The sequence below is a fragment of the Liolophura sinensis genome, chromosome 1 (assembly GCF_032854445.1).
Source record: "Liolophura sinensis isolate JHLJ2023 chromosome 1, CUHK_Ljap_v2, whole genome shotgun sequence".
Classification (NCBI taxonomy): domain Eukaryota; kingdom Metazoa; phylum Mollusca; class Polyplacophora; order Chitonida; family Chitonidae; genus Liolophura; species Liolophura sinensis.
Window position 1 is genome coordinate 23025975 of NC_088295.1, and position 17539 is coordinate 23043513.

The following is a 17539-nucleotide window of genomic DNA, read 5'->3' on the forward strand; positions in this document are numbered from 1 at the left end:
ATGTGACTTACTTTTTACGTTAAAACAGCGGAAAGGAATTGTGTGGTAACCCATGTTGATTGCATGTGCCTCGAATAGCAATTTCATTCCCAGGCCTGCTTCTCACAAAGTTAAAATTTAATTTTTGTGTGCTAGGCACACTTTGCCTACATGCATAAAATATTATTGGCGTAAATGGCGCTGGACGAGGTGTGTATCCCCCCCCCCCCCCCCCCCCCACTCCCCTAAGTATACCACAGTTAGGTAACGAACTCCATGGGCCGGTAATGCATTGATTATTTGTGAATCGGTACCCAGTAGCTTCGGCCCTACAGATCGACTGGAAGAATGCAGGCTGATAGAAATCTATACAGCCAGTCTAAAATGACTCAGACCTGTATCGATACTCATTACCTTTATATACTGACAAATTAAAATCAAGGTCACATTTAGTTACACACACACACACACACACACACACACAAACTTTTGCAGGCATAAAGTATGTTAAAGCGTTGTACAAGTATAACGACGAGATATGTGACAGAGTTTCCAATAGGTTCAATCTCGACTCTTGATAAATTCTTCAGAGTGTGAGCTGTGGAAGATTGAGGCGCCGTGACAGCTGGTCTCTTTATACTTTATTATTTCAGTCAGTAAGACAGCAATATTAATATGTTGGCATTAAAACTGACCATCCATAGCATGAGACTGACATGTGGCCCCAGCATGCCTGTAAGAAACAGGTAAAAGAGCTAGAAAGTTGTGAAATATAGGTCTTTGGATCGTGAAAGCTTGTGGAAGTATGTGGTTTAAGGGGGGTAACTCTATGAGACATTCCACTGGTTAAGCCACAATCGTTGATTCTACTAGAAGGCTTTCGAGATTTCCATTCGCGTACTCGCGTGGAATGGTGATATGGAAGGACATATAAAATAACAGACAAAACTCTGAACAATACTGTGCTAATGAAACTTATTCGTTTCTGAACATATGCAGAAACCCGTATCTACATCAAGTATGCCTATAAAAACAAAGGCCTGGATAAGGTAACTTAGGCATACAGTCCTTGCAATAAGCTATCATCACATATAAGATTTTGACTTTGGTTTCGTTCTTTAAAAATGATTTATCAAAGATGGTGATGACTTCAGAGATGGACGCACGCACTGGTCAGTTTATAAGAATACACGTCCTTATAGCATGTGGCCTAGCATATCCAATGGGTCTAACATTACCAGACCTTCAGTATGCTAGGAATGCTGTGGATTATAGAGAGATTGGCACAGCTGAGTCAGACAGGAGATCGCGGCAAGTCGACATGTAAACAAGCTTACGTCACTTCTGTCAGCATGTAAATCTCAAGGGTTTGAGAAAAACCGCTAGGCTGGGTATCAAACTATATTGCATCAACACGCTAGCGCTTCAGTTTAGAGCACGGCCTTGTGATAGGTTTTAATATATGAAGCTACAACATGTATATTGTGCAAATGGAAGCAATAACTAGCCTGTAAACTTTAAAGACGATGTCCAAAGTTCAAAAACAGCTAAAAGTCAGAATGTATATACCTAATACTTTATCAGAAACTTATTCTTATACTCTTCTGTTAGGTCATTGTCAATTATTCAGACTTTAAAGTACACATACGTCCAGTTTTTATTTAAAACGTGGCACATATCAGCTGGGAAAAGAAAACAAATCATGCTGTGAGTGATATAAACTGACGTAATAATTTTATTTCAGTTAAATCCAAGCTGTTATACAGCTGATATACACATGTTCATTAATGCATCTATGTCCACACCCGACCCCGTGTTTGCCTGTCACATACACATAAAGTCAGAGGATTTATATTAGATCTATATCAGCGTAAGCACGCACGCAGCGAACTTCACTACAGCGTTTACACACAAATTTATACATTCTGTTAACACTATGGGGTGTAATGGGATTTGTTGATGGTTTGATCGCCCCATATTTAACACACATTTCTTAATTTGTTAATTGTTTGTATCAATATACTTATAACTGTAGACATGACACAATAGCAGCAAGTTATTCACGTTGGGGTTTATACATGGTAGTGTGTGGTAGATTTGGTCAGTGTGATGCACTGAACACTAAACACAGTGCCTTTGCTGTTAGGCTGCGTGCAAATGACAGATTCCTTACTCCGATCACATTGTTCTTCGAGAAATGGTGATAGTAAGCGCTGGGATGGCCGTGGGACGCTTTGCCAAGCTCGTTTAGAATCACTTGTCTTCCACAATGTGGCGTGCAGGTTTGTTTTGTCAATCGTGGGAAAGTTTGTCAGTAATTTGCCAAAGATTGGTGATTTACCTCCGGCAATACGTACGGTTACTCCGCACATGGAACTTACCGCCAGCTTATATGGAATGAGTATGCCTGTAAAGGACTGAGTATGCTTATAAGGGACTGAGTATGCTTATAAGGGATTGAGTATGGCGTTAAACAAACTCAAATAATGAAACAAATATATCAGAGGAAATCAGTGTCCACTGACTTCTGAGAACCAGATGTCTGATTGGTCGAAACATTCAATTAATTAATTAAACACTTCAACAAATGTTAATGCATGAGGACTGGTGAAGTCCTCAGCATAACTATAGCATGTTTTCGTCAGTGTCACCAATACCCGCCAGACGTTATACAAGTGTAAGCCTAGGTACAGTGTAGTTGACATGGCGTATTATTTCTTATTTGTCCATAGCCAGGGTGATTATTACATGTGAAGTGGCGGGGCAAAGGCCAAGGGATGTGGTAATATACATGCATGTATATGTGTTTTACACAGATGTATGGTGACGTAATAAGTATGGAGGATTATCTACCCTACGGGGCACTACGCACCCACCCTACCCTGGTTGAACACTACCACTTTGTTAGCCCTGGTCTGACCACATGTCACGGAGGCGTCCTAAATAAGTAATGCTAATTAGAGTATGAAGCGTATCGCCGTGTCAAGTACAGATAAGTTATTAAGTTGTGTTAGCGGATAGTGAGTGTTGATAGCCCAGAGAAAGTATTTCATTGACAACTCTGAGCTAACAGTGACGCTGTCAATTGATGGGTGAGCAGACCTAGTCAGAAGGGAAAGAGGTGTGGCATTGCCAAGGCAACCGACCAATCGATGTGAACGTGTATTCTGGGTAGTTTGGACAGGCGCAGTCGACGTACGGCGGAGCGAGACTAGTCGAGAAGACAGCCCCGGCGATGTGTTAAGGGACGGACTTAGACAGATCGCACAGAGTGAGTACAGCAGCAGAACAAAGCACGTCGAGTAATACCAGGGAGCTGTGCCAGCGGAGCGACTACACGCTTATACCAGCCCTCATTAGATAGAAATCTATTGCACTGACTTTGTGGGGCTATATTTTTCGATTTTAACCATGTCTGTCACAAATGGAATGAATGGACACAAAAGTGGCGAGGGCCTTCAGTGGAGGGTCGGTTTGGTGAACAACGCCAAGAAATATCTGACAGCAGAGTCTTTTGGACATAAAGTAAATGCTTCAGGCACAACCTTGAAGAAAAAGCAGTTGTGGACATTAGAACAGGATCCTAACGAGGAGGCTGTGTACCTGAAAAGTCACCTCGGCTGTTACATCTCCACGGACAAATACGGCAAAGTTACATGCGAGGAAGACATTAAGACGACGGCGGAGAAATTCGTGGTGGAATACAGTAAAGATGGCAGATGGGCATTCCGAAATGTGCAGTTCGGCTCTTATTTGGGAGGCTCTGACGACAATTTGTTGTGCTCTGCCAAGACGCCGGGTCAGGGCGAGTACTGGACCTTGCAGTTGGACATCCATCCCCAAGTCACCCTTAGGAACGTGAACCGGCGTCGATTCGCTACCATGAGGGAGGACGAGTTACAGTGTACGGAGGTAATCCCGTGGGGGGTGGAGAGCCTGGTCGTCATGGAATTCCAAGATGGAAAGTACGCCTTAAGGACCAGCGATAACAGATACGTCAGCCGAGAAGGAAAGTTAGACAACGAAGTCGGACAAAACACTTTATTTACACTTGAAATAAAATCTGGCCAGAATGCAGGGTTTGCACTGAAAGACGCCCAGGGGAAATACCTGACGGCCGTTGGGGCAACGGCGACTGTCAAGTCTCGGAACAGTTCGATCTCGAAAGATGAGCTGTTTACGTTGGAGGTCTGCCACCCTCAAGGCTACTTTACATCTCTCCTCAACAACAAGAAAGCTTCAACAAAGCAAGGTAAGTAAAAAATCACAACATCTTCTATTCTGAGGGTCAGTTGAGTAGCAGATGGAATGAAGTGTGTTGTCAATCGACAGGGTACATACATGAAAGCCCCCCCCCCCTTTATTCAGACACCCCAATCCTCTGTCTGTGTACTTGCGCTACATTACGCCAAAGATGGGAAGAAGGGCTTTCTTTGCGGATGCTTTTTCGATCCATCGCCTCGTTCCCGGAATATTTGCACGTTTCCTGCTGTAGACAGCTGCTGTGTGGGGTGGGCAGGCGTAGTGTATGTAACATTACGGCCCCAGAATGGGGGCCAGGAATCCGAGCTCTCCAGCCTACAGACCAGTGGGGTCATTGTGTCCCCACACAGATCCTCTATTGATCCGTTATTGAAGCCATCACGGGCGTGGTCCGGCCTTGGAGATTCCATGTTGACACGGACTCCCTCTATTGTTTCATCGGTTCCAGTGCGTGTTCACATTCTTAGCAACTATTACATAGCCCCCTTAGCCGAGGGTACCTAATTGCCCCAAGTTAAATAATTTACCCCGCTTGAGCTCAACATTAATAACGTGATCTAGTCTAGTCTAGAGTCAAAATACATTAATTGTGTAGTTTAGCAGAGATAAAAATTACGAGGCCTTGTTTGAGACAAATCTGAATGAAGAACTATGATATTGTATAATGCTAAATATTAGGTGAAAGTGCTTGAATGATTAGTGGAAGTTAAAAAAGGCAGACCAATAGCGACACATCAGTTTCCTTGTCATTGTAGAAAAGGGTAGCATAAGCTACAGGACATTCAATGAGAAATACATATGAGACATGGGATAGACAGACATATGCATGATGGATTGGATGCTAAGCCAGCGTACCTGCCATGCAAACATGTTACAGATATAAGGCGATTAGTGTGCATTGACTTTCTCACAGATGGTTAAATCTGGGTGATAGAACGCGAGACTGAGCGAGGACTGGGGCCGGCTCTACCCCCAGGAAATCTCCGTATGGCCAAGCTAAAGTTGATGAACTGAAATTGACAAACAGCCTATGACTCATGGGCACAGCTTCAACGAAATTCTCAGTCAATCCTTCCATTTTTCCCCCCTGTTTTCTCTGTGCAGCAACTTAATTCCTCGGTGCTGCCGCTTTGGCTTGCGGAGCGATGTTGGTGCCGGCACGACTCCTGTTTATCTGAAGTTGTTAACCAGGCATACTTGCATAGCTAGACATTTTTCGGCTATAATTGGGAGACGATGATTGTTAGATACTAGGATTTGCTATAAGATGACAGTTAATGGGATACTGTAAGATCCATTCGGCCGTATACATTGAGGTCGTCACGTGGTAGAATTCACGCTTGTGCACTTCATTTCAGATGAAAAACTGATAAAAGCTGTAACAGCAGTCTAATGAAAGTGTAGGGCGATGACTGATTTAGCCTTACCTGTGATAAATGATTACAGTTATCTGATGATACAGGAATGTCAGAATATGATGCGTTTTTAAATATAAAGTGACTGTCAGAGGCGGCATTTCTTTTATTATTTTCTTATTTTATCGACAGCCTTCTCATTGTGTCACGTAGTGTACCAAGGTACAAAGCTAAGATTACCAGTGTAGATATTTTGTTTATCATTTATTAATTTCAATCACCTGTAAAAAGTTCAGAGCAGTCGTTGCCTTTGGTGAGGACTAAAAACCAAAACGTTGCACGGCTGTTGGCGATCCCACCTCAGCACTGTCTCCTACAAAAAATATACTCTTCATCATATTCGCTGTGACGAATGCTTGATGTCTGAGGCTGAGATGGCCCTGGACAGACTCCCACGTTAACTGCGCAGACAGCCCGTTTTTATGTTCCGAAGAACCTTAGCGTTATTTAACGTCTATAGATTTACTGTGGTGTAACCGGCGCTATGTAAGACGTGAAGCATGCTCTCAGCTGCTTGGGATCAATACTTAAACAGGCTTGAATGTTGTCGCATTCACAACTTCAGGTATTTGCCACCGAATGTCAGTGTTTAAGCGTGGACTACATCTGGCATTGCTATTTTGCCGGAGGGTTGACCTCACGCGATATTTGATACCAGTGGGTAGTTAAACAGCTTTGTGGAGAGTGAAACCTTAAAGCCTGTCTGCAAACATTTTATCGTTATTTCCATCTCAGCTGCGTCTCAAATAAACGCTGTGGTAGTCTCAACATACAGTTCGTCTCTAAGTAAAAGCACATGTGGTGAAATCTTTGACTGCGTCGTGGAAAGACAAAGAGCTGGATCAAGGTTATCTGAAGGACCACGCCGTTATCTATATCTGGAGATACCAAACAGCATCACTCATAGTATTGGGGGTGCACGGTGTTATTCCTTCAAACCCCATAGTTGATTGTCATCTGGATGTGTCAAGCTTACAGCGAGGAAGGCACCATGCGTGTTTGCAGGTTCTTCCTGAACGTCACAACTTCAACCTGATTTCCGATCACATCTAAACTTAAAATAAAAATGTTACTTGACCTTTTTAGTTGACTTTCCGCTTCACTTGTCGAGAGGTATCGACATTGTACCATTACATGCACGTTCTTAAGTTCGGTTGGTTTGGAGAAAAAGAAATTCGTAATGGATTCTATCACCATCGCCAAAATGACCAATGGTCTTTGCTTTGGAAACGCGTTAAATAATGAAGATCCTACGATCATGGGTGTGATGTCGTGTCAGTTGTGTGCACCAATGGTGTATCTGACGCAGCCTTGTCTCATTCACGCGTATCACAGTGTTTTATTTCCATTCTTAATTTAGGTATTTAGGGTTCATTTTTCTGGGGTGATGGGTCAAACATCTTGTTTTGAACTCTGCAATAAAGAGAGGCACTGTCCCGAGGCTAGCCCTTGACCTAAATCAGCTGAAAAGACTGTCCCCAAATTTACCCACTTAAACAAAATGGGGTAGTGTTGAGAGGAGTCGTCTGAATCAGAGTTTTGGAGTGTGTGTGGGAACGAGCCAGCGCATGGTAGAGTTGTCCACACACAGGTCTACAGAGCGTGACGGGTAAAACGTGTCTTTGCACTTCCACCCCCTGCCAGACTAGCAAACTGATGGGGGAAGGAATGCTCTAATCTTGCTCAGACCCTATTTTCCCCAGGGGCGGTTGTTTTTAAAGGCTGGTGAATAGAATGCATTAAGGTGAATAGTAGAACAGCGCGTATCTTGTGATCGAGGTCAGAGACCATACCGCCTTGGTTCAAACGAGAGGCAGGCAATTAACGATTAATGAACATTGTGCTGGCCCTAAATTGATTCTTTTCCGGGTCAGATTTCAACGAAGCGAGGGCTCGAGGAGATTGGACAGGGGACAAGATTTCATTTTGGTGATAACAAGTTTGATGACTGTTTAGATAAGCAGGCGCTCATGACACCTGGAACTCAGTAAATCTCTCCATGTAGCCTAAAAGGTCCATTGTATGTAACCGTATTGTACCGTAGAGAACTATGAAAGAGATATAGGCTTAGCAACTCCTATGTTTCGACGAAAAACCCAATGGACCACACTGTAAATTTGCAATTGAAAAGCTTTCCGGTATTGGTGTAAACAGCAATTGAATTCAGTTTACACCAGCTGGGTCATCTAAAGAGTGTGACATACCTCAGAGGGCCAAATTGCTTTACAATTTGTTTCCAAGAGACAAGCGTGGGAACACAAACGCTGGTCTTATAAATAGTAGATGCGAATAACGATGAGTAATGCTGCGTGTTGACACATATAGACCATGTTAAAACTTGAATTAAAGTGTGTTATATAGAATGCTTGAGGAATCGCGTCGCTGGAATCGCGTCGCTTCACAAAGAAGGTGCGTTACCTCTCACAACCACGCTGAATTGGACTTGTTAATAGCGTGTGAAGTATAGAGGTGAGACCATGAGAACACAGTGGACACACACAGGATTCCCCATACAAAATCTGTTACAATAGACCTGTATAGAAAGTGGTGACACAGTGACCTCACCAATGCACGTGCTGACGTGTGAATTGAATAAAGGCGTCTCCAAATTTAGTCTTACTTCCTGATAGTATAGGAAGTCTTACTTCCTGATAATCTGTGCCAGAGGTTATCAGTCTCAGAATGCGAGCTACTAACAAACATGCAGGCTTGTAGTGTGGTAAAACATTTTATTAGTGAACAAGATACAAACTTATGTACAAAATATTGGGAACGATTTAACTGACGGTCACTCCCATCCTACAAGCAGCTCCCCTTTTCTCACACTTAACATCCCGAGCTATCTTCAGTATCCAAAGCTTTATTGCTTCCAGATGTTGAGTGTTGTCCCAATGTGACAAGAAGTAACAGCTTTGACAGACATCAGATGATATCTGGTTTCAGTACACAGTCCCGTATGTCTGGTGGTAGGCTACAGTGAAGCTATGTAGAGCCTCAACTTCTCAAAACGTTTTGCAAACAGGAGGTATGTGGTACATAGGTCTAACAGTCCAAAGCCCCTGACATTGTCAAACATCAAGTACATGGAAATATGCAATATAATGGTTCTCCTGTAAGAGGGTTTGAAATTCTTCCATGTGTTTGCGTGTGTCCGTCTAACTACAAAGCGTGGCGATTGCTGACGATGGTACTGTGTCTCGAAGTGAGAGCGGAATAGAGGGATCCTCTTGGGACGAATATTGTGTAAACCCCATGTAACAGTGAGTATGTGAGAGAGGGGCTTCAGGTGTAAGTGCCATAACCCCACAGCCGGGTCATCTACCTGCCGGAATCCGTTATCCTGGAGGCTGGCCCCGTGTCACTCACTCATACCAGCCAGTCTGCATACATGTAAATGAAACAGTCACTCAGTAACCGAGCATCAGTACGAACTTCAGTACTTAACCGAGCATCAGTACTTAGAAATTCGTGCTGAGCTATTCTATTTGAAGAGATGGACACTAAAGCTATTTGAGCACAACAAAAAGCTTCATTTACTCTAGGACTTGTAGTACAGTTACTACTAAGTGGGTTTAATTGTTTGAGATAGTTACACTGAACGCCTATTGACATTGTGTCAGTATAAGAAACACGGTGCATACCCATCCTTAGCGCGACTGCACATGTCCATGTACGCCTACCTCCTTACACACCGACTGACGTGTTTGCTTCCTAAATACGACCTTGGACCTTCATCCTTAATCCCCTTATTTTTACCTCCTTCGCAGAGTAAATGCGCACAAATAACAACCAATCAAGCACATATCTTCTCTCTTTTTTACCTGTCGTAAGCCTAAATAAAAACAAAAGGTGAGCTGCGAATGTCAGAGCAGGTTAAGGTTGTGCCAGGATAGGATGAAGTCAACAGGCGAGCGGCCTTATTTGCCGGACCACTTTGGCCGTGTTTGTTCCTGGCGATTGAGACTATTACCAGGTAAACGCCAGCTAGGGGCAGCCCAATGTTAATCACCACTGTGTATATGCACGTGATTACCTGGACATTAGGCCGGTTGCTGTATGATTATGTTTGTACTGGACATTTCCTGCTATCCTAGCTTAGTACCCCATTGCATTCTGAAAACTCTCTATTTTGGTTTCACCAACCAGTGTATTGACAGATACATTTGCTCCTTTGTGATACATCATCGGCCTACTTTGCACTAATCTTGATGGTGGAATATGGTGTCCCTTAAAACCTTGATGGACACAAATTCATTATTCGTTATTGCCAGTTAAGGAGGAAAGTCTGACGGTTTAGTAGAATGCTTCGTGGGAGCCGACGGTGTTAATCTGTGAGGAAGGACTCGAAGGACGTGTGACAGCTTATCCCCGTCCCACACGTCTTGAAAATCCCTTTAATCCGTGAGGTGTGATAACCTTACCCGTTGTGCTGAGAGTTGTCACTTAGGTTGTTTGTGTACAGGGGAGCGCAGGGTTGAGGTGCTCGGGTCAGACACGTGGGGCCAGCCCGCAGGCTCTGCAAACATTCCCCCTAGCCGGAAATCGCCCTGGGAAGTTTTAGACTTCAAACAAGAATAAATTTGAGCAATATTCAGGGATCGCTGGGCGATTTTTTAAAAATACCACCCAAACTCAACGCGCATATGGGAACCATTTACGTGTAGTTCAGCAGGACAAGTACTGACCGTGTCCCTAATGTTGTTGATAAGCAACTAAAGGAATCGCCACAGTGCTTGTTTTAAAGAAACCAAAGTGAATGCTTAGAGTTTCCAACAAAGATATTCTGCACATCTATAACGGCAACTGTACAGAATTGCCCACATTCTGTGCCACGTTTTTACTTTTTGTTTGCAATGAGCTGGTTTTGGCAAAACTGGCTCAAACTGACAACATTTGGTAAACATCATGGCATCGAGGGTGTTCATTTGAAAGAAACTCGTCATTTCATTATTTTGAAGTGTATTTCCCCATCAAGGCATTATGGCCTTGGTAAATAGAGGTCGCATGAAATGCCTGATTAATGCACATGGACAGACGGGGAAGCATACGAATTATTTCGTCTCATGACCAAATCTGTTGGTTGGTGAAAGATAACGAATAATTTCAAAAGTGTGAAAGAAAGTAAATGTGGTGTCAGTGCGCGTGTTATTTTTCATGGAGGTTAGATGTAATTCAAATAGGAAAACTTAATTTAGTGATTCATCTCTGACTTTTGACGTCTTATTCAGTTTTGTTGCCCAAGAAGGGCCAAAGCCCCAAAGGAACAACCTTAATGTATATAAAGTAGATTTCCTAATGCCATGAACTGGGACATGATGCAGAACAGTCATAGAGGGAATGGAAGGGTTTGCTGGGATGATAGAATAAAATATACTATACATTCGCAACAACGGCGATTTTCCTTTATTTTCTGCTTCCGCAGTCTGCCAGTGTTACACAGATGTAGTTCGAACCACTGAAAGGATGTAAAGAGCAACATGGCTCAGTGAATGTTTCACACATGTCCCTGCCAAATGTGTGTCACAGTGTCCGATCGGATTTATTTTAAGGCCGTGATGAACCCTTGTAAATTGTCGCCGCGAGGTTTCAGTGTTAATGTACATACCGGCGACGGTAGATGACAATACGCTAAGTAATAATGTAGTTAATGATGTTGGTAGAGCAGCTATTGCCCATGTGTGTTTGCAGGCCTGTATAACTGCCCACTGGGTGATGTCTGGCTGTATACATTATGCCACCCATTATACCTACTAGAGAGCGACAGACCTCGTGTATATTAGAAAGATAGACAAGAATGTCACTCTCCAAGACGCTGGTGGTTTGCACAAACCGAAATTCCATTTAATGGCTCAGTCTTTGCGTGCGATGCCATATCAGTAACTTAAATGTGACTATTTGCCAACTATCACAGTCGTGGTTTTACACACTTTATTGTTGTCTTTCAATTATACTTAAGAAACGACTTACGATTGTCCTTGAATATGGATTAAGAATTATTCAGTCTACGTGTTTCATATAGTTCGTCTAAAGCAAGACTGGTGGGTGATATCTAATTTCAGGAGTTGACGTGTCGGCCAATCAGGATGACGAGGAGATTACGGAACGAGAAATTTTCCAGGTGGAATATGAGCCCCACATCATCTAAATGGGCCATCCGCACTGTGGACAACAAATACTGGTCTCTGGAGAAGGCGGGAATACAAGCAATCTCATCGGAAATGTAAGCACAAATGTCACATATAATCTCCCGTCAAGGCATACTAAGCAATAACAAAGCTTCGTCTCACGTCACAACAAATGGACGGCATATGTCTTGCATTTTCAAATAAGACTGTTCCTTGACTATGTTTCTCTACTGGGAATGTCTGCCCTTGTATCTGAAACATTTTGAACTTGCTTGAATAATAATTTTTCAAGGAATGGGTGAGATACAAAAACAAGCCTGCGTTTTATTCACATTACTATTAGGAGTAGTGCCTTCTTGGGAACAGGTTGTTAGGGATGGAAATGGCACAAAAGATATATTTCATTCATTACTCTTTCCGCCCTTTGCAATGTAGTCGTTTTCTAGGTCATCATTTTACTTGCAACCAGTACTAGCTACAATATCCATCTCTCGTATCAGAGCATCATTGTTGTGTCTCGTAAAGTAATATAATAAACGACACTCGTCGACGAATTGTCGAATAAATATCAGACCAGTGTGGTTGACATGATGTCAGTACCATATTCCAAACAAATTCCCTTCTTGACTTTAGAAAAGGTTATCTTACATCATAGTAGGGTTTTCATGACGAAATGGAGACCGTTAAAGCTTATTTGTATAGACCTATATCTTAAAACCACTGCGTTTTTACGGAGTAGAAGTAGTCGGATAAAGGATTGAAATTATCGAGATTTTGTCAGTCTGCTACATGTCCTTTCTTACAACGCTAAAATAAGGTTATTTTCATGTTTTGCGCCCAAGGTTTTCAGAAATAGGCTGCGTCTTCGTTTTGAGGGTTGCAATACTTTCGTAGTAGAACCAACTTGTTGCAGCGCGTGTATCACAGATGCATTTCAGATTGACGTCAGTTACCGTGTTCAGCAGGTTGCCACATTCCCAAACAGCTACCCTGTAAAGGTCCTTGACTTATTCCTAAGATGCTACCCCCTTATTCAAACATACCCCATCCGACGAAGAAAACATTGTTAAGACGTCTCCTGCACGGACTGCTTAGAGTCTGCCGAGAACTATAAAGGTCATTACGTTATAGGTTAGTAGTGTGGTGTAAGAGTCACTTATGTAGTCCTTAACCAGAGATTCGTGACCGACTTAAGGACGCCAAGAAGAAAATCTTGCTTGTGGGGCAAATGTCGACTCATTTGTGCTCGCTGTTCCTGGCTTTGGTTCAGATAGAGGTATTACTTGCTAGGCGTATGCCCTTTCGGCTGTCATCTTGGAAAGATTATACCTTTTTGGTTTTAGGAACATTTAAGCCCATACATGTACAGATAGAGTTCCTTTAATTCGTTTGCTAGAAATTCCCAAATACTTTGTTGTAGCATGCAGTATACAGATAGAAACCATGAATAATAAAATTGGAAACTCCTTATATATAGGGAAACCAAATGGACATGCTAAGCAAAAAATTGTCAAGCAAGAGTCTCTGCTAGAGTCGCCGTCTCAGTGAAGGTGGTAGGACCCTGCTGCTATAAAGACACTATGTAAATGGAAATGCCAAAACAGATCATTTTGTTCATCAGTGACAGCTTATGCAGACAGTCATGCTCCTAACGCAATGTTTGTTGCTGTAATTGTATTACAGCTCCCGAAGACCTTGTTTGACATGGAATGGCAAGGAGACGGATCTGTTGCCTTAAAGGCATCTAACAGCAATTACGTGTTCGCCAAACCCACGGGAAGTCTAACTGCTGCTGGGGATAGGATCACCGACAAGGAGAAGTTCCGCTTCACTCTGACCAACAGACCAGCGGTGATTCTGAAAGGGGAACACGGTTTTGTCGGCTTCAAGTCCATGAACATTCAGAGACCCGAATACGTCTGTAACAGAGGAACGCAAGAAGTTATTTATATGGAACCAGCAGAGGACGGGAAATATTATTTCAAAGGTGAGTAATGTATTATTGTACAGGCATTTCTACTGTAACAAAACAAACGTGAAGGGAAGCCCCTAAATGTGGAACAAGTTTGCGGAAAATGGCTTTAGTATCTCTGCGATATTTGATATTCTCAATAAGCTTTTCCGTTTACACATTGATCAAACAATTTACCACGTGTTTTGTGTTAACATTGGGGGTGGCTTTTAAGGTACGTCAATTGTTGCTCTGGCTGTAACTTTTCATCATTTTGTTACTTCAGGTATGAATGGGAAGTATTGGCGGATCGCAGAGGAAGGAACACCTTTTGCTGACAGTGACAAACCCACTCCCTTTATAGTAGAATTCCGAGGCCAGTCCCTGATCACCATAACAGCTCCAAACGATAAATACCTGAAGGGAGAACAGAATGGAATACTGAAGGCCGTAGGCAAAGAAATAACTGGATCGGTGTTGTGGGAATGCTAACTTACTCACAGACGTGTACATATCTATTGTAAATTGAGATTTTAACGACACATACTTGGAAGGTACCTACCTATACGGCTGTTGACAGGTCGCCGAGGATTTGACGGTCCATGGACGACAGACAGACAGGTGAATATGCACCGGGGACCACTGGCACCTTTATACGCCTAAAGGGCGACTGGAAAAAGTTCAGCCGAGAGATACTTTTCGTTATTGTTCATATGATCTTGTATTTGTTTCATAATCGTCATGTTTTGTAAGCAAATATTTATTGTGTTGCGCATTGTTTTGTAACCGCCATTTTGTTCACATTTTCCATATTACTCACGTCTGCTGCTCCGATTCATCAAATGGTGGTTTGTAATCTGATATTACAATATACCCTCATGAAGTTGTCACCTGTTCTTATATATCCATTTAATTTTAAACATCCGTTTATGGTTACAACCAAAGCAGAACAGACATGATAGATAAGATGAGATTATCCACATTTGTTTAGTACAACGAGGTACAGATCTGTATGACTTATTTTTCTACACAACATTTGAGACATCTGCCTGACACTTCACCCAGTGTTGTCATGTTGCTGATTTAGTGTTTTCTAAGTGTGAGTTGTTAAGAACAAAGTTTTGTCAACGATCTCATGGCATAGTTTACAGATCAGGTATAGCTGTTTACCGTTAAGGTAACGAAGGTTGATGTTGGCCAACACTGGGAAATCGTCGTCTAAACTCTCGTAGCTACAGAGTTACATGTAAATAAGTACCGATTGGGCAGATGTTGTACAATAGCCTACACAATGTCTAATGTTACAGCAACTGGCAAACGTATACATAATTCCTAAAACTGAAATGTCAGAGCCTAGCGTGCGTGCCAGATTTCAGATGATGAATCCATGCACATTTATGCTCTGCCTGTATTCTGCGGGTAGACAACAGGGGCTTGAAAGAAAAGCCAATCAACGGCAAAACCACCCTTCTCAAAAGACATGAAGCAGGTTTTTAACAAGAACCCTTGCAATTGCCAAATCATGTGATGTCGCGAAGGGTTCTCTCTCTGGGGATGTGATATTGACTTTTATCGAAATGCTCACGTCATTGTATATAGATATTGTATTTTTAGAACTAGCTATTGATTGGGAAACGCGTCTTTTGTACATGGGAGCCGTTGTATAGCCCAATACTGCAATGTATCCGTTTGTAATATGGACATCGAACTGTATGTATACAATATTCTTTCATAATACTTTTTCTACTAGGCTTTGGTATAGAGTCAGTTTTACGCGTGGCTGTGGGTGCTGATAATTCCTGGAAACATGCCACCCCCACCTGTGCCCAGATCTCCCCTACCCTCGGGACTCTTGCGCTTTCTTGCCTAACTATAAACCTGCATCATGAGACAAATGTGACACTGTACCAGTGGAAACTACGAAATAAAGCATACTAGAAAAGATTACATCTCTAGTTACAAGGCTTGTTTTATTTGGAGAAATACCGTTTACTTTTATCTGAAATGTCGTCACAATCTAAAGGTCATCCTGTGACTACATTTAGTCAGGTGCGGCTTAATTGGGTCGTAATTACTGTGATCTATAACGGTTCTTTTCTTGGCAGCAATACAGTATTGTGCACTCATTGAGCATGATTTACGTTTTGATACATGGATATTGTGATTGCCATTTAGCGGAGGTACCTGCAAAAGAGATTCTTAATAAAGGCTTTTATGAATTAGCGAACACATCGACAAAGGTTATAGATGCACAGTTTTATGGTGTATAAAATGAGTTCAGATTTACTGTACAAACGGGATATAATAGAAGGAAATATGTATGCGGTGTACTGCCATTGGTTCTACGTTCACGCCAATCAAGAGTTCGCTACTTCCTGTCCCTAACATCCGGGTTTCGCCAGCCAGACAGATACACCAGACTTCTCTTCCCCAGACTTGTTCATAAAGGTAATTACAGGGGCTATCGATAACCAGGTGTATTGATCCATTGCACTCAAACTTCAGGTATTTCAAACCTGTAAGGGTGCAGACCTCGGGAATCCGGTCAAATTGGGGTAGGTATACTTTAAGCTGCTCGCTAAACGTTGACACAGTGCTTCATAAAACATGACCCTCTTCGGAACGTATTGTTAAGATATGCTCTTGAATCGTCACGCAAGATGATGCAGAAATGACGGTTTAAGAGCATGATGACGACCACATTCTAGCAAATCAGGTGTCTTCATATATGCCTATAGGGGCAATCAGATCATGGAAGCATCTGGGCCAAAACCGTCGACAGATGATATATCGTTTCTTTACATATATATGAACAGTAAAAGTTTGACAACCTACATAATAGCCGAAAGAGATGTCAAAGAGACTGCGATGACATTTTGTTTATATTGAAAAATGTACGACAAGCACTATTCTGCCGACACCCACCAAACAATACAGACATGGGTATATACGTGTATATAAACAACGATCCATAGCCAGGATTTAACCAAAGACGAACTCAGGAGTCCGGTATTGACTTATCTTTTTGTTAAGTTTTTACGTGGTTGGATTCAGAGTCTAGATGAACTTTGCATTGTGCATGTGCATGCAGATGGCGAATAGAACAAAAAGTGCATATTGTTATCCTAAATAGAAAGAAACAGTTGTAGGCCTAAATCCATTTTAACCAAATGAAATAAAAAAGGACCCATCATCTAAAAAAAAAATAAAAGAGGTTGGAGTACCGCATTATACAGGCAAATTCGAAATTGAACGCATTAAATAAGTAAACAGCAATTGCAGCATGCAGTCACTGACTTCAGAACAATAACCGTCTGAAAAAAAATCAGTTGTTAATATTTGCGTGTTTCTTATTATTGAACAAAAAGCTCTTGTATGAAAAGCAACCCACGTCAATGTTAAAGGGCCTTCTGTGACTCAACGTGCCTAAGTGTAGCTTGTCTTTTAGGAAGAGTGATGTGTGCTGTTTGTTTATACCCATTTAAGCTGTAGGAAATCCCTGAGGAAAGTAACCAAGGCGAACCTGAGCTTTGTTACACTGTGTATGTACGCTCTGCTTATTACTACCCTCCCCCCGTCCGGTCTCACGTAATCAGTCCGAGCTGTTGTAGACGTGTGACCAGGTCGATAAGGCCAGCCCATTGCTTCTTAGCTCAACTCCAGGCCTAATCTAAAGGTGTCGCTGGTCCGCCTTGGCAGATTTCTGACAATCTAGCCAAAAAAAATTAATAAATAAAAATTAAAAAAAAAGTACGGCCAGAAAATCTAAGACAGCTCGTTTTAAAAACATAATGTAAATAACAACC

At 42.2% G+C, this 17539-nt stretch overlaps 1 protein-coding gene across 1 annotated transcript; it reads left to right on the forward strand.

Annotated features, from left to right (window-relative positions):
* Positions 1-3154: 3154 nt before the first annotated feature.
* On the forward strand, positions 3155-15680 carry LOC135470644 (protein singed-like). Its single transcript, XM_064749682.1, is given in 5 exon segments — positions 3155-4231; positions 11717-11780; positions 11782-11881; positions 13466-13769; positions 14020-15680. Coding segments are annotated over 5 exon segments (1515 nt in total). The 5' UTR covers positions 3155-3390; the 3' UTR covers positions 14226-15680.
* Positions 15681-17539: the final 1859 nt, after the last annotated feature.